The following is a 21,711-nucleotide window of genomic DNA, read 5'->3' on the forward strand; positions in this document are numbered from 1 at the left end:
TCACATGTTGAGTCCCTCTAGGATTTGTTGAGATATTTACTGGCAAAAATGCTTTGTTTTTCTGGGGCAATTCTGACATTTTCCCTGGCAATATGATTTTGTCCAATTTGTCTCGAAAATGCGCTGACGAGGGTCAAGGGGAAAAGTTTGTAGAAGTGTGGCTTGATTAAACCATATAATACGCTATTATGTGCGGTGATTGGTTGAAATTGCTAGCACTCCTTTTGTACTGCGGTGATGGGTCAGTCATTCGATAATTGCGATGTCTCCCCAAAGTAGCCTGCATGTGCCTGAAGTCAAAACGCCCCCGAGACCGCTTGAAGGAAGCAGACAATTGAGCAGTATCTGAAAAAGCGTGACCCCGAGTTTCAGATGGTCTTATAGCCCTCAAGTGTGTGGCATGAGGTTGCGAGAACATTTCGCCCTCTATTTTTTGGAAATGTCAACGACCTGCTTTGAATTCATTGAATCCATTCTCAGAGAACACGGATACGTATAACACGTATCTTCATGTCTAATTCGTAATTGGATCATATCCTATCTAAATAATATTTACTATTGTAACGGACATCCACCAGGCACCAGACAGCATTCATTTTCACAGTGCATTAGCCTACGCTCGGACACCGGGGTTTATCTTGGACTAGCACACTCTGGAGATGTCTTTCTTTGGGATTACTCGTGGCGAGAGGCGCTCCCACCGAGCGCGACCTGGCTGGTGAATTGTTCAATTTCTTTCGCTACGGGGAACTGAAACTCAATGGCTTCGTCTCGTAAACTGAGTCGGCGGAGGAATGTTACTACCTGGCCAAGAATGTCTTCAACTTTCTGGGCTGCGGTGCTACTGACCAGTCTGCTCATCATATACTGCGGTAAGGAACTGCGCACTTGCTGGCGTTGCTGCTTTAAGTGTGTTTTTATGGGATTTATGTCGATAATGGTTTTTGATTGGCTGATTACTGCCTTGGATAGAATGTATGCAGATTGTGTATGTGAACAATTTAATTGGTAGAGATGAAGATTGAATGTCTTCAACACTGCAACATCAGCTCAATGGAAAATGTGTAGAGTTGCAGACAATTAGTTTTACAACAGCAGCATTTTCTCTACACTAATAGACTATGTTATAGTTTACACTTCCTCATGAAAAAAAAACGTTTTTCCCCCCGTTTTTTTTTCTTGTTAGCGTATGATGAGGGTCCCTGGGTCGCCGGTTTGCCTGGGCGGGCGTCCCTGATCAAGAAAAGTTTGAAAACTCCTGGCCTTTCGTCGTTTGCTGTCCGCAGAGCTAGTGCTGAAAGGTGCCCCGCGGGAAATTCTCCCCACGTCCAAACCTGATTTACATTGTCAGCACCAGCTCACGATTCCTCCTGTTCAGCTGAGCGTGCGGTGTTTAGGAACAGCAGTCACTCTCAAATACAATTCGTTGTCACCTATCCTTCCTGCAACAAAACGATTAACTTTGTTGTAAAAGTAATAAACCATATAGTGCGCAATGATGGAGTATACCCAGCGCGAAACGTGCTGTAGTCCTATACAAATTGATAGCCTGTACGCAGTGGTTTTGAAATGTCACAGTTTTTTACTGTGCAAACATTCTGACTATGGCAAGCAAACTGAAGAAAAGTGTACGTTGGTATGTCCTAAGACAGAAATATACTTCCAAAATGTGGGTCTCATCCAACCTCTCTCTCTCTGGCCTTTCAAATCAATTGAAGGTCAGGGCTCTGTGCAGGCCAGTCAAGTTCTTCCACACCGATCTCGACAAACCATTTGTGTATGGACCACGCTTTGTGCACAGGGGCTTTGTCATGCTGAAACAGGAAAGGGCCGTCCCGAAACTGTAGTGGGCTCCCGAGTTGCGCAGCGGTCGAAGGCACTGCATCTCAGTGCTAGAGGCGTCACTACAGACCCTGGTTCGATTCCAGGCTGTATCACAACTGGCCGTGATTGGAAGTCCCATAGGACGGAGCACAATTGACCCAGCGTCATCCGGGTTAGGGTTTGGCCGGGGTAGGCCGTCATTGTAAATAAGAATTTGTTCTTAACTGACTTGCCTAGTTAAATAAGTAAAATAAAAATAGTCTAGAATGTAATTGTATGCTGTAGCGTTAACATTTCCCTTCACTGTCCAAATTCTACATTTATGACATCAATATTTAAAAAACTGAAGAACAGCACCTGACCATTATTCCTCCTTCACCAAACTTTATAGTTGGCACTATGCATTCGGGCAGGCAGTGTTTTTTTCCTGCCATCCTCCAAGTCCAGATTTGTCCGTTGGACTGTCATATGGTGAAGCGTGATTCATCACTCCAGAGAACGCGTTTCCACTGCTCCAACGCTTGGCATTGCGCATGGTGATCTTAGGCTAGTGTGTGGCTGCTCGGCTATGAAAACCCATTTCATGAAGCTCCCGATGGACAGTTCTTGTTACTTCCAGAGGCAGTTTGGAACTCGGTAGTGAGTGTTGCAAACGAGGACAGACAATTCTTACACACATCAGCACTCGGCAGTCCCGCTCTGTGAGTCTTTTGTTTAGACATATATCTAGCTAGCTAAACAATGAACCATAATTCCAACCCATACAGTACAAACGGATTGTTACAGCTAGCCACCATGCATGAAATGCTGTGGTATGAATCTGCAGGTAGCTAAAGCTAACCAACTAGTTTCAATGTTAGCTAGCTAACTTTAGGCTATAACTAGCAATGCAAATAGTTTCTGAGATACATTTACTACACAGATCATACACGTAACGATAGCTAGTGAGCCAGTAAGCTAACATTTGCTAGCTATCTAACAGTACGCTTTAACTTGCAATGAAACAACCTTCTGACAAAATTAGAAATGTATAATATCTGAAAATGTAGCTAGACTCTTACTGTATACATGGATAAACGCTTCATGGCAGACTGGGACCACTTTAGCTAAGTAAGACATCCCGTGTCGCTTCCGTTTTGTTTGTAGCTACAGCTTGTTTGGCCCATTGTGTCAAGTCGCTCTGGTTCACACTGACAGAAAGTGCAGAAAGTAGTCCATCACAACTTTTTTCTACTGATCTTTGTCAATAGCACCTGCTAAACTCAGGGCAGCAATGTTGTTGAGAGCAGTAGCAACAATTTTGCAGTTCTCCATGGCTAACATTATATCTTTCAAAAAATTTGCTGTAGCAAGGATTATCTACACATGCTGAACAGCTCATGCTATAGACAGAAGCGAGCTACATGGCAGACCAATCTGAACTCATCTCTTGGCATGTCCAGCCCATCCGTTATCTCAGTCATGGCTAGCGGGAAGGTTACTGACTTTTTCCGTGGCTAAACCAACTAGGCTCGTAATTTCGCTATTTTATTTGTATTTACGGATGGCATACAAGTATGGTATTATTAAGGCACATGAAAGTTCACATGTTCCCGACGGCATTTCTGCCCCAAAACCTTTTTGTTGTTGCCTCTCCTGTGAAGTAGTGTTGTGCGACATACGCCTAGCTTCCTGAAACGGGTCACATATGGTCATACATTTGGCAGGAGGTTAGAAAGTACAGCTTAGTTTCCACCACATCTCTCTCTCTCTCGCTTTCTCTCTTTCTCTTCTCTCTCTGAATTCTGTTAGTTGCGCACCTTCTCTTGTCCTTGTGTTTTTTCCAGTGGGAAGCGGAGGTCTTGATGCATCACTTCACAGCAAAAAAGGAGAACACAAGTCAATATCACAGGACAGTGGTCATTTTAGGGACTGTAACTGGATTTATTTTTGTAATAAATAATGCAGCGTTATTTCCTTAGGCACCAATGTCGCAACATCACAGTGTAGTGTCAATGTGTTGTCCATGCACAAGGAATAGGAAATCAGTGGCTTTGTTTGATTGGCATTGGTTTGTATTCAGTATGGCCCTTAGATCTTGATTGGTATTTTGGGGCTATGACTTTGATTAGGAAGGAATCCAGTGGATTTGACCCTCCCATTTTAACACACAATCAATAATGTCTTGGTCAAAACACGAGGGCTTCTCTACCTATTCAGGCCAATGGCCTTAGGCTGATATACACAAACGATGTATGTAAAATGTAAGGCACCTTTAACAAGACTCTGAGAAAATGATGTTTGTGGGTTATGTCAGTTATGCAAGAATATTGAAGAGCTTATTTCCAAAACACTATATCCACCAATCTTTCACATTTGTGTTTTTACATCAGAAATGATTGCTTATGGGTAGGGTTGGTCCTGTAAGTCACTCTGGATAAGAGCGTCTGCTGAATTACTGAAATGTAACTGTTTCAAAATTCTGGGAATTTTGAAACCCTACTTACGTTCATGTGTGTAAAATACTGTTCTCAGATTTGTTTTTTTTAATAAGAGAAAATGTTTTTTTTGCTAAATGCTATATATCCATTGTTTAGCTCGAATGGAATGTTCGTATCCTGTATATTGACTGTGATATGTGCTTGTCTCACCTAGCTATCTTAAGTTTAATAGATAAGAGTCGCTCTGGATAAGAGCATCTGCTAAATGACTAAAATGTCAAATGTAAATGTTTTGCATAGAGATCTCATAATACTGTATAGATTATTTTTTTAAATATTGATGTCATAAATGTAGAATTTGGACAGTTCTTTATTAAAATTGTATGTATTGAGTACAGAAATGAGGTAGTCATTAAAATAATGATGTTAAACAATATTACTTTGTTTTATTTTCTCTCAAAGTAAGAAAAGCTATTTTAGAATTGACAAATTACATTTGTTTTGATGGTTTGACGGCATTTTATGTTTTGAAATAATACAAATTCTAAATTTGCTTTATGAGTAGGGCATGACCCTAGGGGGTAACACATACAATATATATATAAAAGGATGTGGACACTGCAACTTCAGCCACACCCGTTGATGACCGAGGTATAAAATCGAGCACACAGCCATGCAATCTCCACAGACAAACATTGGCAGTAGAATGGTCTTACTGAACAACTCAGTGACTTTCAATGTGGCATCGTTATTGGATGCCACTTTTCCAAAACGTCAGATAATCAAATCTGCCCTGCTAGAGCTGCCCCGGTCAACTGTAAGTGCTGTTATTGTGCCGTGGAAACGTATAGGAGCAACAACAGCTCAGCCACGAAGTGGCAGACCACACAAGCTCACAGAATGGAACCGCCAAGTGCTGAAGTGCGTAGCGTGTAAAAATCGTCTGTCTTCGCTTACAACACTCACTACCGAGTTCCAAACTGCCTCTGGAAGCAACGTCAGCACAATAACTGCTGGTCGGGAGCTTTATGAAATGGGTTTCCATGGCCGAGCAGCTGCACACAAGCCTAAGATCACCATGCACAATGCCAAGCGTCGGCTGGAGTGGTGTAAAGCTCGCCGCCATTGGACTCTGGAGCAGTGGAAACGCTTTCTCTAGAGTGATGAATCACGCTTCACCATCTGGCAGTTTGACAGACGAATCTGGGTTTGGTGGATGCCAGGAGAACGCTACCTGCCCAAATGCATAGTGCCAACTGTAAAGTTTGGTGGAGGAGGAATAATTGTCTGGTACTGTTTTTCATGGTTTGACTCCTGAGTGGCGCAGCGGTCTAAGGCACTGCATCTCTGTGCAAGAGGTGCCACTGCAGTCCCTGGTTTGAATCCAGGCTGCATCACATCCGGCTGTGATTGGGAGTCCCATAGGGCGGTGCACAATTGGCCCGGCGTCATCTGGGTTTGACCGGGGTTTGTTCTTAATTGATTTGCCTAGTTAAATAAAATTAAATAAAATTTAAAAGTAGCGAAGTAAACTATAAAAATGGACGTTACACACAGCATATAACATTTAACGAACCAAACGTTCAAATACTGTTATAGAAGATAAAGTAAATGCCCAAACCGGTCAGTGCATCAATACCAGTATATCATAAAATACCGTATACCGCCCAGACCTAACATGTATTGATTCAGGGAGTTGAATACTTATGTAATCAAGATATATGAGGGGGGTTTTCTCAGAAATTCTAAATTCTGTAAAAAATATATATATATATTCCACTTTGACATTACAAAGTATTTTGTGTAGACGGTTGACAAAAAATGACAGTTCAATCTTTTTGAATCCCACTTTGTAACACAACAAAATGTGGAAAGAGTAAAGTGGGTTGATTACTTTCTGGAGGCACTGTATAGCGATCTGGAATGAAACTCTTCATATCAAGAATATCAATGAAAGCTGCCCACACTGCCAGACTACCGCCAGCCTGATAACGCTGTACCTTATACCCTGTGGTATACGCTGTCAGCGCAGTAAATGGGGAGAGTGAAAGGGCTGTTAGGTTCCACTTGGATGTCTTTAATGCTAGGATGCCCAGGCGTTGTTTGTTTTGGTGGGTCAAAATGGATAGTTGTATGTGGATCATTTTCACAGCTGCCTGTAAGCAAAAGCACCTGTGCTCTGTTTGGGATGATTTTAGCCACTACTCCCTAAATGGCACTGAAAATACATCTCATCCATGAGACCTGTCATTATGGAGCAAGACCACACACACACTCCACCTCTTTCCCTTACAATGCATTTCCTTGTTACTCATTCTTTTTGCTCTGAAAAGCATTGGGAGGACTGGCAGCTTGTTAGTGAGAAGGGTTGCATTGATTTCAGTGACTCATGCAGTAGATGTGTCCTGATATCAGTTTACTACGTTCCTGGCTTTCAGAACCTCAGTCAGTTTGGAGTTGTGTGTGTGTGCGTGTACTCTGGTATGTTTGCACAGCTCCCTTCTGTCTCTTTCCCTCTTTCTCGCTATCTACACACACACACACACACACACACACACACACACACACACACACACACACACACACACACACACACACACACACACACACACACACACACACACACACACACACACACACACACACAGAGGAGCAGAGTAAGACAGCGAGTGGGAGAGAATGTGATTAGAAAGTAGATGAGAGTCTAATCTAATTACAAAGTCATTTGCATGAATGGTGTCAGGCTAAGGTCGCAGCTGTCCTTATTAGGTCTTGAGTGTGATGTGACAATGGCCACGGATTAAGAATATTAGATTTTAAACATTAGACAAGCTTGGCATTGTGGCCTTCTATTGTGTGCTGGCTCCCTCCCCTGGTTGCTACCTGTCATGCAATCTTATTATTCCACTGTGTTCTAATCAATCATATTAGTGGCACTGGGGGACCTGCATTTGTTTTAGATTCGGAACCTGATGACGTCGGATAAGGCAGTTCTGTCATAAATCTAGCTTTCCTCCAGGACATATTTCTACATTGGGAGCCACAATGAATGGAAATACATTAATTGAAACCTATAGGGCTTATATGTTGCTCTGGCTTTATGACATCATTGTCTTATAATTTGTGTCCTTATCCTGCCACATGCCTAGTACTGAATTAGTCCTTAATACTCTAAAATTGCTTGCTTTCTTAGTGTGAAACGTGTCTTCACAGGGAGCAGTGTCCAGTAATTTTTCAGACTTTATTTCTCAGTTCAGTCAGTTACTTCCATGCGGGCGCAATCTCATTGGTTCTCTGAAATCAGAGGAAAAAGCTCTCACCATACAATGATCATGAGCCCCATGAGCAAATGAAACAGGATGTACAGAATCACCATTGTCAGGCAGGGGCGTCACCTGAGTTTCATAACATTCTGGGCTCAGCCCTGAAGAAAAGGGGCTGAGAGGCTCGTGATGTGACACAACACAATCACAGCAATTTAAAAAAATAAGCTATTGATACTCTGTGGCTAAATTATGCTCTCTGGTGTAGTATTTTCAATGATTTAACTAATTTCTGTACAGACAAGAGAAGACTAATTATATAATTTGGCAAATGTATTTCAATTTATCTGCAGCACTTCCAGCACCCCTTCCTGCTGCTATGTTTTCGTCCATGCTCTGTGCTCTCCCCAAGGCCAAATAATCAACACTTCTCCTTACTAACGCAATGGATTGTATTCAGTAACCTTATATGAGGCTATCTATCAGCAAGTAGCCTTTAGAGTTAATTCAGTAAGTCAATGAACACGTGTTTCTATCTAATCAGTTATTTTTTTCTGTTTAAGCCAATAGTGATTTCTGCTATATTGTTGTAGATATGATATAGGCCTATATTTAAGCAACAAGGTCCGAGGGGGTGTGGTATATGGCCAATATATCATGGCTAAGGGCTGTTCTTTTAGCACGACGCAACGCTGAGTGCCTGGATAGAGCCCTTAGCTGTGGTATATTGGCATCTGCACGCCAACCGTCTGCACGCCAACCGTCTGCACGCCAACCGTTTGCACGCCAACCGTCTGCACGCCAACCGTCTGCACGCCAACCGTCTGCACGACAACCATTTGCACGACAACCATTTGATCCCAATCATTTTGGGAATATGCAAATCGATCTCCTTTAATTATAGCCTATCTAATGATTAATCAGATTTTAGAGTAGAGGGAGTTAAACACAGCCACCTGCATAGTTAGCCTATAGTGAGCGATGTTGAGTTCTGGCTGCATGAGAAAACATTTTTGGTTGTTGTAATTTCAGCACATTCATCCTAAATTGTCGTAAGAAATTACGTGGTGTTTTTGGTCATTATACAGTGCATTCGGAAAGTATTCAGACCCCTTGACTTTTTCCACATTTTGTTATGTTACAGCCTTATTTTAAAATTGATTAAATGGTTGTTTTCCCTCTTAAATCTACATACGGTAACGACATTATTTTGTTGTTGCAAATGTATATAGTAAAATAAAGATATAACATTTCTATAGTTATTCAGACCCTTTAATCAGTACTTTGTTGAAGCACCTTTGGCAGTGATTACAGCCTCGAGTCTTCTTGGGTATGATGCTACATGCTTGGCACACCTGTATTTCGGGAGTTTCTCCCATTCTTCTCTGCAGATCCTCTCAAGCTCTGTCAGGTTGGATGGGGAGCGTCGCTGCACAGCTATTTTCAGGTCTCTCCGGAGATGTTTGATCGGGTTCAAGTCCAGGATCTGGCTGGGCCACTCAAGGACATTCAGAGACTTATCCCGAAGCTATTCCTGCGTTTTCTTGGCTGTGTGGTTACTGTCGTATTAAGTATTAAGGGACATCCTCTCCCTGAAGCTGATGCCTGATGTTATGTTATTTATACCACAGCATTGTTGAATACTTGTTTCTGGTGGGTTGGAAGTGCATTCAGTGCATGATGAACATGCATTTCTCCGTTCCCTACTGTTGCAGTCTGAGGTCCTGAGCGCTCTGGAGCAGGTTTTCATCAAGGATCTCTCTGTACTTTGCTCCGTTCATCTTTCCCTCGATCCTAACTAGTCTCCCAGTCCCTGCTGCTGAAAAACATCCCCACAGCATGATGCTGCCACCACCATGCTTCACCTTAGGGATCGTGCCAGGTTTCCTCCAGACATGACGCTTGACATTCAGGCCAAAGAGTTCAATCTTGGTTTTATCAGACCAGAGAATCTTGTTTCTCATGGTCTGAGAGTCTTTTAGGTGCCTTTTGGCAAACTCCAAGTGGGCTGTCATGTGCCTTTTACTGAGGAGTGGCTTTCATCTGGCCACTCTACCATAAAGGCCTGATTGGTGGAGTGCTGGCAAGATGGTTGTCCTTCTGGAAGGTTCCCCATCTCCACAGAGGAACTCTGGAGCTCTGTCAGAGTGACCATCGGGTTCTTGGTCACCTCCGGGACCGACCATGATCTGTGCCTCGACACAATCCTGTCTCGTAGCTCTACGGACAATTCCTTCGACCTCATGGCTCGGGTTTTGCTCTGACATGCACTGTCAACTGTGGGACCTTTATGTAGACAGGTGTGTGAGGAGAAAAAACAATGTAATACATTTTAGAATAAGGCTGTAACTTAAGAAAATGTGGAAAAAGTCAAGGGTTCTGAAAACTTTCCGAATGCACTGTATATGCTATGATATTTGGTTTGTTATGTAGAATGCTAATTCATCGTTAAGTGTTCGTGTGAGACAGCACCGTTCCGAGAAGCAGCAAAACGTCGCTCTGCGCACCGGCAGCACTACAAATCTGATTATAATTGTGGATGACTTCGGGAGTTTCACATAACCAGGATTCTATGAACTAACTAAGCGGCACATTCAGTTGACAAAAACATATTTTTTGACATAATTGCAGCAGCGCAAAAGATTCGGGGCTGACCAAAAATCATTCGGGGCAGAGCCAGGTCCTGGTGACGTGTTGGATTTTTTTATTCACACCTGGCAAAGGGCTGGAAAATGGCCATAATATATGTTAGTTTTTTCCTGAAACTAGGCATATGTCACACATCACTATTTCACAGGAGAGCCATTTGAACGTAAACGTTTTTTGTTGTTGTCGAAATGCATTTCTTTTTGGCAGAAATGCCTTCTGGAACATGTGAACTTTCATGTGCCTTAATAACAAACCTGTATGCCATCTGTAAATACGAATAAATTGTTACATTACGAGCCTAGTTGGTTTAGCCACAGAAAAAACAGGAACCTTCCCCCTAGCCATGATTGGCTGAGATAATGAGTGTGCTCGACATGCCAAGAGATGAGTTCGGATTGGTCTGCCACGTAGCACGCTACTGTATATATTATGAGCTGGTCAGTATGTGTAGGGAATCTTTTCTAACGCAGCTTTTTTGAAAGATATCACGTAGTAAAACTGCAAAAGTGTTGCTCTCCACTTTCTAGAGGACCAAGTTTTGAAATCAGTGGAATTAGAGTATGATAGCTAAGGAGATGGAGAAAATTCTGGCGTTGGATTGCAAATATGCAGAGGGAGTCGAAAAGAGAACACACAGAGGCTATTGTATAAAACACCTGTGTCCGGATTACATCTTCAAACTAAAGGCAACCATGGCATCCGTGACAGAGAGGGAGAAGTGTCCATCCATGTATATGGGTAAGATAGTCTAGCTAGCTACATTTTTAGAAATTACACATTTCTAATTTTGTCATGAAGTAATTTTAATTTAAAGTTAAAGCATACTCTTAGCTATCTATCTACCGTTAGCAGGCTGGCTCGCTAGCTAACGTTACATGTATGAACTGTGTAGTAATGTCATTTGCATTGCTAGTTATAGCCTAATGTTAGCTAGCTAGCTAACATTGAACCTGGTTGGTTAGATACCTGCAAATTCATGCAGGGTAATAAGGTTATGAGTTGGGATTATGGTTCATTGTTTAGCTAGCTATCTACATGTCTAAACAAAAGACTCCACTATGCAAGTAACCATTTCAATAAAATGTTCATGATGTCACTGCCACAACTGTCGATAGACATAGCTGGTAAATTCGCTCTGGCTGTCTACTCCAATTTCAGAGCACTCTCATCTGAGTGTGCCAGAGTGCAGAATAACTGACGAATTTAAGAACGCTTAACACCTGTTGAATATGGCCAGTGTCAGTAAACGTTGGCAAAAAAGCGTAATTAAATTGTTGCCAACAGCACAGTTGGTCACCAGCGCTCTGGATAACATAAAAGCAGCATAACCAGCTCTGCTAGGGCAGGTAAAATGGTCAGAGTGAGCTGTTCTCTCATTTGTCTGGAAGTCGCTAGCAAGCTAGCCAACGATAGCCAGTTAGCTTGGGTGCTTGACTGCTGTTGTTAGGTCAGAACGCTCGGATCGAGACTAGTCCTCGGCCAGAGCGTCCAGTGTGCGCTCTGAACGCTCCAAGAGCAAAACGCTCTGAACTGACCAACGGACAATCTGACAACGCTAGAGCACACTCTGAGCGCACTCTGGCACTCCAGATTGAATTTAGAAACACACCCGTAGTATAAACCAGTCTTTAGTCTTGAAATCTTTGGTTGTTTAGTACATGGCCTCACATGTGAATCTTTGAAGAGATGGGTGGGGCTAAGGCTAAGAAGGTGTGAACAATGCTGAATGGGTGTAAACAAAGAAGACCTCTCCAGTAGGTTTACCAAAAGATTCAAGGGACATTTTTTCAAAAGTGAGGTTACAAGTTTATCAACTTTCAAAGCAGAATTACTTTCCCATTGTTCCTCAACTGTAGTGTATGATATACCATTTTCTAGCTCTGAGTCTCTACTTTTATCCAATGTAAAAACACAATTTCAAATTTTGCTACGTAAGATCGAGCCGGTCGGTCACATATGAGTGTAGTATGAACAACGCAAATTGTCCTTTCTCTAGCTAATTAGTCTCGCCCATTCAGACACAAAGGCAGTGTCCACTTCAAAGTTATTGATGTTCATCCTTAACCTCCTAAACTCTTACACTTTGACCTCAGAGGCATGAACATAATCTTCCTTTGGGCAGGATGAGGATGCAGCCGAGTTTTTAAATTAATGTTTTATCAATTAGGAACACTTTATGGCTAAAGATGTAATTTTTGGAACAAACTGTTCTCTATTCCCCTGAGGTGCAACATTTCACTGCAGAATGTTAACTGAAACTGAGGAAAATGGAATGTGAAAAACACTTGGTTGTGTTTCTTATAGAGTCAAAATGTCCTGGTGTGAGTGTTATTGTGTGAGTGTTATTGAGCATTTTCAGGATGGTTGAACATCATTGTCGTCTGTGCATGTGTAGGCATGGCTTACTCAAACCTGCGTTGGCCAAGAGCTGAATGGATACGTTCGGACCCGAGACAACCTTGCACTAAATCAAATCTTCCAGATGTATCACTCAATTAGCACACCACCCAGTATATTTATTTATTTATTTTATTCGATTGCTTCCTTTTCAGTGTGTCACCCTGATTACTTTGAGGAACACCACAGGGATGCGTTTGATTATGTTCCCTGGCAGACCATCCATCTATGGACTGGGGTAAACAAAAGAGCAATAACAACTAAACAAAGATAAGATTTGATTTATTCCTGTTCCATTTTATCACTAGACTTTACAATTACCTCAAGCCATTATATTTGAGAAGTTATTGTTGGTCCCCTATATACGTTATCTTTTCCAAAAGTGCTGACAGTTTGTTTGCAGGCTGTGCAGATTCACAGTCCCCAAGACATCAGAATGAGGCATGCTCAAGTAGGGTTGGGGTCAATGCCATCTGAACTTAATTCACTGAGTGGAAGTCACAAATTGGATTGAAACATCATTCATGATTAAGAAGATGAATGGTTACACTACTTATCGCAAGCTTTTATTAAGGGACCTCCTCTCCCTGAAGCTGATGCCTGATGTTATGTTATTTATACCACAGCATTGTTGAATACTTGTTTCTGGTGGGTTGGAAGTGCATTCAGTGCATGATGAACATGCATTTCTCCGTTCCCTACTGTTGTAGTCTGAGGTCCTGAGCGCTCTGGAGCAGGTTTTCATCAAGGATCTCTCTGTACTTTGCTCCGTTCATCTTTCCCTCGATCCTAACTAGTCTCCCAGTCCCTGCTGCTGAAAAACATCCCCACAGCATGATGCTGCCACCACCATGCTTCACCTTAGGGATAGTGCCAGGTTTCCTCCAGACATGACGCTTGGCATTCAGGCCAAAGAGTTTAGTCTTGGTTTCATCAGACCACAGAATCTTGTTTCTCATGGTCTGAGAGTCTTTTAGGTGCCTTTTGGCAAACTCCAAGTGGGCTGTCATGTGCCTTTTACTGAGGAGTGGCTTCCATCTGGCCACTCTACCATAAAGGCCTGATTGGTGGAGTGCTGGCAAGATGGTTGTCCTTCTGGAAGGTCAGAGTGACCATCGAGGTATTGATCACCTCCCTGACCAAGGCCCTTCTCCCCCAATTGCTCAGTTTGGCAGCCAACTGTAGGAAGAGTCTTGGTGGTTCCAAACTTCTTCCAGAATGATGGAGGCCACTGCGACCTTCAATGCTGCAGACATTTTTTTGGTACCCTTCCCCAGAACTGTGCCTTGACTCAATCCTGTCTCGGAGGTCTACGGACAATTCTTTCGACCTCATGGCTTGGTTTTTGCTCTGACTTGCACTGTCAACTGTGGGACATTTATATAGACAGGTGTGTGCCTTTCCAAATCATGTCCAATCATTTGAATTTACCACAGGTGGATTCCAATCAAATTGTAGAAACATCTCAAGGATGATCAATTGAAACCGGATGCTCCTGAGCAGGAGGACGTGAATACTTATGTAAATAAAATATTTTCAAAAAATGTGCTAACATTTCTAGAAACATGTTTTTCGCTTTGTCATTATGGGATATTGTGTGTAGATTGATGAGGAAAAACTTTATATAATACATATTAGAAAATGACTGTAATGTAACCAAATATGAAAGAAGGGAAGTGTCTAAGTATTCATAACCCTTGACTTCATCCACATTTTGTTACAGCCTGAATTCAAAAATGGATTAAATATATATTGTTCTTACACATCTGCACACAATACTCCATGACGACAAAGTGAAAACATGTTTATAGAAATTTTAGTTTTATTTTCAAAAAGTTTGCTTTCTCATTTACATAAGTATTCATACCCCTGAGTCAATACATGTTAGAATCACCTTCGGCAGCGGTTACCGCTGTCAGTCTTTCTGGGTAAGTCTCTAAGAGCTTTGCACACCTGGATTGTACAACATTTGGCCATTATTCTTATTGGATTAAAAATCATGAGCTGGCGCACACCCAGAAAAAATAGTTTGTGTGGAGGTGCAGACTAACGGCGAATAAACTATAAACTACCAAAATAAAGAAAGTTGCACACTCCAAGTATAAACTCCCAGCAATTGAATGGGTATTTACCAACGTTTCGGCATCACGGTGCCTTCCTCAGGGTAATGTCATAAATACATGTATCAGGTTATGTAAACAAACAGTGCAATTAGTGCAACTCAGGAACATTCCTGAGCCACTCAGGAACTTTCACTCTCTTCTTAGGAAGCAACGCCAGTGTAGATTTGGCCTTGTGTCCTGCTGAAAGGTAAATTAATCTCCTAGTGTCTGGTGGAATCAAGACTAAACCACGTTTTCCTCTAGGATGCTGCCTGTGCTTAGATCCATTTTGTTTATTTTTTTATATTGAAAAACTCCTCATGCCTTAATATTTACAAGCATACCCATAACATGATGCAGCCACTACTATGCTTGAAAATATGGAGAGTGGCACTCAGTAATGTGTTGTATTGGATTTGCCCCAAACATAACACTTGTATTTGGAACAAAAAGTTAATTGTTTTCCTAAATGTTTTGGAGTATTACTTTAGCAAACAGGATACGTTTTGGAATGTTTTTATGTACAGGCTTCCTTATTTTCACTCTGTCAATTAGGTTAGTGTTGTGAAGTAACTACAATGTTGTTGATCCATCCTCAGTTGTCCTATCACAGCCATTAACCTCTGTAACTGTTTTACCATTGGCCTCACGGTGTCAACATTGGCCTCATGGTGTAATCGCTGAGTGGTTTCCTTCCTCTCCGGCAACTGAGTTAGGAAGGACGCCTGTTTATTTGTAGTGTCTGGGTGTACTGATACACCATCCAAAGTGTAATTAATAACTTCACCATGCTCAAAGGAATATTCAATGTCTTCTTCTTTTTTACCCATCTACCAATACGTGCCTTTCTTTGCGAGGCATTGGAAAACCTCCCTGGTCTTTGTAGTGGAATCTGTGCTTGAAATTCACTGCTTGACTGAGGGACCTTAAAGATAATTGTATGTGTGCGGTACAGAGATGAGGTAGCAATTCATGTTAAACACTATTATTGCACACAGAGTGAGTCCATGCAACTTATGTGACTTGTAAGCAAATACCATAACAAAGGGGTTAAAAACTGATGTTTCAGCTTTACATTTTTTATTAATTTGTAAAAATTCAAAAAAACATAATTCCATTTTGACATTATGAGGTATTGTGTGTAGGCCAGTGACAAAAACAATCTAAATGTAATCAATTTTAAATTCATGCTGTAACACAACAAAATGTGGAAATAGTCAGGGGATGTGAATACTTTCTGAGGGTGCTGTATCATAGTTCAACCTCAAAGGATGGAGGTGATGGCGTTCGTTGGCCCTGTAGTATAGCCCCACAGTTGTCATGACAACACTGGAATAAGTAAGGGATAATAAAATATGGGCTATGTGTTCTGTGGAAAATAATGTACGACGTGGAAGGTGACACGATGCGCTAGCGGAGTGGCACTAACCCTCCACAGAATGACATTATTTTCCACAGAACACATACAGCTCTGAGTTGATTATTCTGCTTATACCGTGGCTATAATTTAACTCATTTGCCACTAGAAATGTGTGTATTGCACTGAAGTAGCTAGCAAGTTAAATAGATAGCTGTAGTTGCCTTGGTAACCAAGGAAACAGACTTGCTAGATTAGCCAAATAACATATATACAGTTGAAGTCGGAAGTTTACATACAGAAGTCGGAAGTTTACATACACCTTACCTAAATACATTTAAACTCAGTTTTTCACAATTCCTCACATTTAATCCAGTAGATATTCCCTGTTTTAGGTCAGTTAAGATCACCACTTTATTTTTAGAATGTGAAATGTCAGAATAAAAGTAGAAAGCCTTTAAATTGTTTAACTTGGGTCAAACGTTTCGGGTAGCCTTCCACAAGCTTCCCACAATAAGTTGGGTGAATTTTGGTCCATTCCTCCTGACAGAGCTGGTGTAACTGAGTCAAGTTTGTTGGCCTCCTTGCTCGCACAAGCTTTTTCAGTTCTGCCCACAAATTTTCTATAAGATTGAGGTCAGGACTTTGTGGCCACTCCAATACCTTGACTTTGTTGTCCTTAAGCCATTTTGCCACAACTTTGGAAGTATGCTTGGGGTCATTGTCCACTTGGAAGACCCATTTGTGACCAAGCTTTATCTTCCTGACTGATGTCTTGAGATGTTGCTTCAATATATCCACATAATTTTCCGTCCTCATGGTTCCATCTATTTTGTGAAGTGCACCAGTCCCTCCTGCAGCAAAGCACCCCCACAACATGATGCTGCCACCCCTGTGCTTCACGGTTGGGATGGTGTTCTTCGGCTTGCAAGCCTCCCCCTTTTTCCTCCAAACATAATGATGGTCATTATTGCCAAACAGTTCTATTTTTGTTTCATCAGACCAGAGGACATTTCTCAGAAAAGTACGATCTTTGTCCAGACGTGCATTTGCAAACCATAGTCTGGCTTTTTTATGGCAGTTTTGGAGCAGTGGCTTCTTCCTTGCTGATCGTCCTTTCAGGTTATGTCAATATAGGACTCGTTTTACTGTGGATATAGATTATTTTGTACCTGTTTCCTCCAGCGTCTTCACAAGGTCCTTTTGCTGTTGTTCAGGGATTGATTTGCACTTTTCGCACCAAAGTACGTTCATCTCTAGGAGACAGAACGCATCTCCTTCCTGAGCGGTATGTCGGCTGCGTGGTCCCATGCTGTTTATACTTGCATACTATTGTTTGTACAGATGAACGTGGTACCTTCAGGCATTTGGAAATTGCTCCCAAGGATGAACCATACTTGTGTAGGTCTTCATTTTTTTCTGAGGTCTTGGCTGATTACTTTTCATTTTCCCATGATGTCCAGCAAAGAGGCACTGAGTTTGAAGGTAGGCCTTGAAATATATCTACAGGTACACCTCCAATTGACTCAAATGATGGCAATTAGCCTATCAGAAGCTTCTAAAGCCATGACATAATTTTCTGGAATTTTCCAAGCTGTTTAAAGGCACAGTCAACTTAGTGTATGTAAACTTCTGACCCAATGGAATTGTGATACAGTGAATTATAAGTGAAATAATCTGTCTGTAAACAATTGTTGAAAAAATGACTTGTGTCATGCACAAAGTAGATGTTCTGACCGACTTGCTCAAACTATAGTTTGTTAACAAGAAATGTGTAGAGCGGTTGAAAAACGAGTTTTAATGACTCCAACCTAAGTGTATGTAAACTTACGACTTCAACTGTATACTGACAAGATTTAACTCAATGCTGTAACTATTGGAATCATTTACACGAAGGCAAAGGCAGGTGGGAACATTCTAGTCAATGAAAGTGCAGATTTGCATTTGAACAACAGGCACAACTACAATATAACATTGTTTTTTAACTGCCACATGCGTCCAATTAAAGTTACATTTGTAACAACCTAAACATTACAAAAATGTCTATTCGATCAAATAAGCCTAATGTAAAAAATTAGCAATTACATTTTATGTTGACCAAATTTTACACACTCCCATTGACCTTCATACAAAAAATCTCAACTTTCATTGGTTAACGCTTTATTTTTGTGTGGACAGATTTTGGGGCGTAGTCAGCCCTTTCGCTTCGCCTCTTCCTCTCTGGCTTAGCTAACCAAATCATCAGTCCTGCTTACTTACTATTTTGAAAATCGATTTCAACAATGTCTATAATATTTTCAATTCGACTTTTGCTTTCAAAAGCAGCTCAAACATAGAACATGTAAGAATGAACCTTATAGCCATTTAATATTGTCGTGCATTAAAGGGAAATAATATACGCTCTAGAATGCCTTTCAAGCCAAGTAGAAATTAGTATTCGGCAATGCTGTGTTATAAACTGCTACAACACATGAAACATTTTCAACATAAAGGAACCCCACAAAAATGTAGCTGAAGAGACAATGCAACAAATGCATTTCAACTTTGTTTCTGAGGTCAAGTCTCTTCTAGGAATCTTCTGTAATGGTGTTGTTAGAATTGATTGTGTCTTTCAGAAGGAGTGCCTGGTTTTGTATATGCTGGCTACTCCATGACTCAGCCTCTCTAGCCTGTTCCATGTTCACCAGCCAGTCATTACATTCATGTAATTACCTCAAGGTTCCATATTTCTTCATTGCAAAAAGACTTGCCTGGAAGCAACTCAATTCTCATTGGGAAAACTAATTCATGAGATGCTTACATATAGCTAGATTATTGGTTCGAGTTTATCTTAGACATAAAGAAGTGATAGCATAAGTCTTCAATGTTCATACAGAATGTGAACACTGTCAACATTTAAGAATGTTGTGTTTGTCATTGGTGGTTAGTATTCTAGCCGAATTTAAACAAGTGAAACAGATCATAGTGAATATGTGAATTGTTCATGTACAATATACAGACCAAAAAAAAACCTGCAACATCCAACAATTTCAACGATTTTACTGAGTTACGGTTCACATAAAGAAATCAGTCAATTTAAATGAATGAATTAGGCACTTACAGTGGGGAGAACAAGTATTTGATACACTGCCGATTTTGCAGGTTTTCCTACTTACAAAGCATGTAGAGGTCTGTAATTTTTATCATAGGTACACTTCAACTATGAGAGACGGAATCTAAAACAAAAATCCAGAAAATCACATTGTATGATTTTTAAGTAATTAATTTGCATTTTATTGCATGACATAAGTATTTGATACATCAGAAAAGCAGAACTTAATATTTGGTACAGAAACCTTTGTTTGCAATTACAGAGATCATACGTTTCCTGTAGTTCTTGACTAGGTTTGCACACACTGCAGCAGGGATTTTGGCCCACTCCTCCCTACAGATCTTCTCCAGATCCTTCAGGTTTCGGGGCTGTCGCTGGGCAATACGGACTTTCAGCTCCCTCCAAAGATTTTCTATTGGGTTCAGGTCTGGAGACTGGCTAGGCCACTCCAGGACCTTGAGATGCTTCTTACGGAGCCACTCCTTAGTTGCCATGGCTGTGTGCTTCGTGTCGTTGTCATGCTGGAAGACCCAGCCACGACCCATCTTCAATGCTCTTACTGAGGGAAGGAGGTTGTTGGCCAAGATCTCGCGATACATGGCCCCATCCATCCTCCCCTCAATACGGTGCAGTCGTCCTGTCCCCTTTGCAGAAAAGCATCCCCAAAGAATGTTTCCACCTCCATGCTTCACGGTTGGGATGGTGTTCTTGGGGTTGTACTCATACTTCTTCTTCCTCCAAACACGGCGAGTGGAGTTAGACCAAAAAGCTCTATTTTTGTCTCATCAGACCACATGACCTTCTCCCATTCCTCCTCTGGATCATCCAGATGGTCATTGGCAAACTTCAGACAGGCCTGGACATGCACTGGCTTAAGCAGGGGGACCTTGCGTGCGCTGCAGGATTTTAATCCATGACGGCGTAGTGTGTTACTAATGGTTTTCTTTGAGACTGTGGTCCCAGCTCTCTTCAGGTCATTGACCAGGTCCTGCCGTGTAGTTCTGGGCTGATCCCTCACCTTCCTCATGATCATTGATGCCCCACGAGGTGAAATCTTGCATGGAGCCCCAGACCGAGGGTGATTGACCGTCATCTTGAACTTCTTCCATTTTCTAATAATTGCGCCAACAGTTGTTTCCTTCTCACCAAGCTGCTTGCCTATTGTCCTGTAGCCCATCCCAGCCTTGTGCAGGTCTACAATTTTATCCCTGATGTCCTTACACAGCTCTCTGGTCTTGGCCATTGTGGAGAGGTTGGAATCTGTTTGATTGTGTGTGGACAGGTGTCTTTTATACAGGTAACGAGTTCAAACAGGTGCAGTTAATACAGGTAATGAGTGGAGAACAGGAGGGCTTCTTAAAGAAAAACTAACAGGTCTGTGAGAGCCGGAATTCTTACTGGTTGGTAGGTGATCAAATACTTATGTCATGCAATAAAATGCAAATTAATTATTTAAAAATCATACAATGTGATTTTCTGGATTTTTGTTTTAGATTCCGTCTCTCACAGTTGAAGTGTACCTATGATAAAAATTACAGACCTCTACATGCTTTGTAAGTAGGAAAACCTGCAAAATCGGCAGTGTATCAAATACTTGTTCTCCCCACTGTATCTTTGGATTTCATATGACTGGGTAGGGGTGCAGCCTTTGGTGGCTGGGAGGGCATCGGCCCACCCACTTGGGAGCCAGGCAAAGCCAATCAGAAGGGGTTTTTCCCCACAAAAGAGCTTCGTTACAGACAGAAATACTCCTCAGTATCATCAGCTGTCCGGGTGGCTTGTCTCAGATAATCCTGCAGGTGAAGAAGCCTGATGTGGAGGTCCTGGGCTGGCGTGGTTACACGTGGTCTGCGGTTGTGAGGCCGGTTGGACATACTGCCAAATTCTCTAAAAAACATAGCTGATATGGATGACTTGCTTGAACAAATGTTGTTACTGCTGTCAATTGAGATGTGCAAACTATGGCATAAGGGGACAACAAGCAGATAAGAGGCAAACTGTAATTTCATTAATGAGCGAGCTAGGATGGATGTAGTCAATATAACTATTTGTTCAGCACCTTTGTACAGTGAAATGTACAGCGTCAGAATTCAGAACATGGGCCGTTCTTAGTGTTCTCCCTATACACCAAGTCAGAACCGTAGTATAAATAAAGGGGGCATATAAGCAGACAATAAAAGCTCTTACAATATTCAATGATTACATTTCTCTAAATCAGGTTATAGGCTACATGTGCAACAGCAAGTCACAGGACAATAATTTAAATTAAGAGGGGAAAATAGACCAAATTATTAGGGTGAGGCACATGGGCTTCTAACAGCTTACTACACAACATACACTTAGCATTACTTTATTAACTACAGTATGCATATCTCCCTGGTATATTACGTCATTTATGCAGCAGCATACAATACATTTTTGGACTCACCTTGTGGTGTTGTGCTCACTTGAACAGGAAGGTGGCATGGCCGTCCTTCGTGGGCAAATTTTGCCATCAAACTTTAATCAAAGTCTGCCGTTCTCTGGATTTATGGTGCTTTCAAGACAACTGGGAACTCAGAAAAAAACAAGGTAGAATCACGTTGACGTCAGTGATCTTCAGGTTGTA

At 41.6% G+C, this 21,711-nt stretch overlaps 1 protein-coding gene across 2 annotated transcripts in view; it reads left to right on the top strand.

Moving 5' to 3' along the window:
• Positions 1–217: 217 nt before the first annotated feature.
• The window catches only part of LOC139578197 (chemokine-like protein TAFA-5), a 111,528-nt gene continuing 90,034 nt past the window's right edge, over positions 218–21,711 (top strand). Inside the window, exon 1 of one of the 2 annotated variants that reach the window (XM_071405501.1) lies at positions 218–872. In XM_071405501.1, coding sequence (XP_071261602.1) covers positions 761–872 — 112 coding nt within the window. In that variant the 5' untranslated portion in view covers positions 218–760. The remainder of the gene's footprint in view (positions 873–21,711) is intronic. The other variant, XR_011675507.1, reaches the window with a different exon arrangement.

Source organism: Salvelinus alpinus, chromosome 6, assembly GCF_045679555.1.
Source record: "Salvelinus alpinus chromosome 6, SLU_Salpinus.1, whole genome shotgun sequence".
Lineage (NCBI taxonomy): Eukaryota > Metazoa > Chordata > Actinopteri > Salmoniformes > Salmonidae > Salvelinus > Salvelinus alpinus.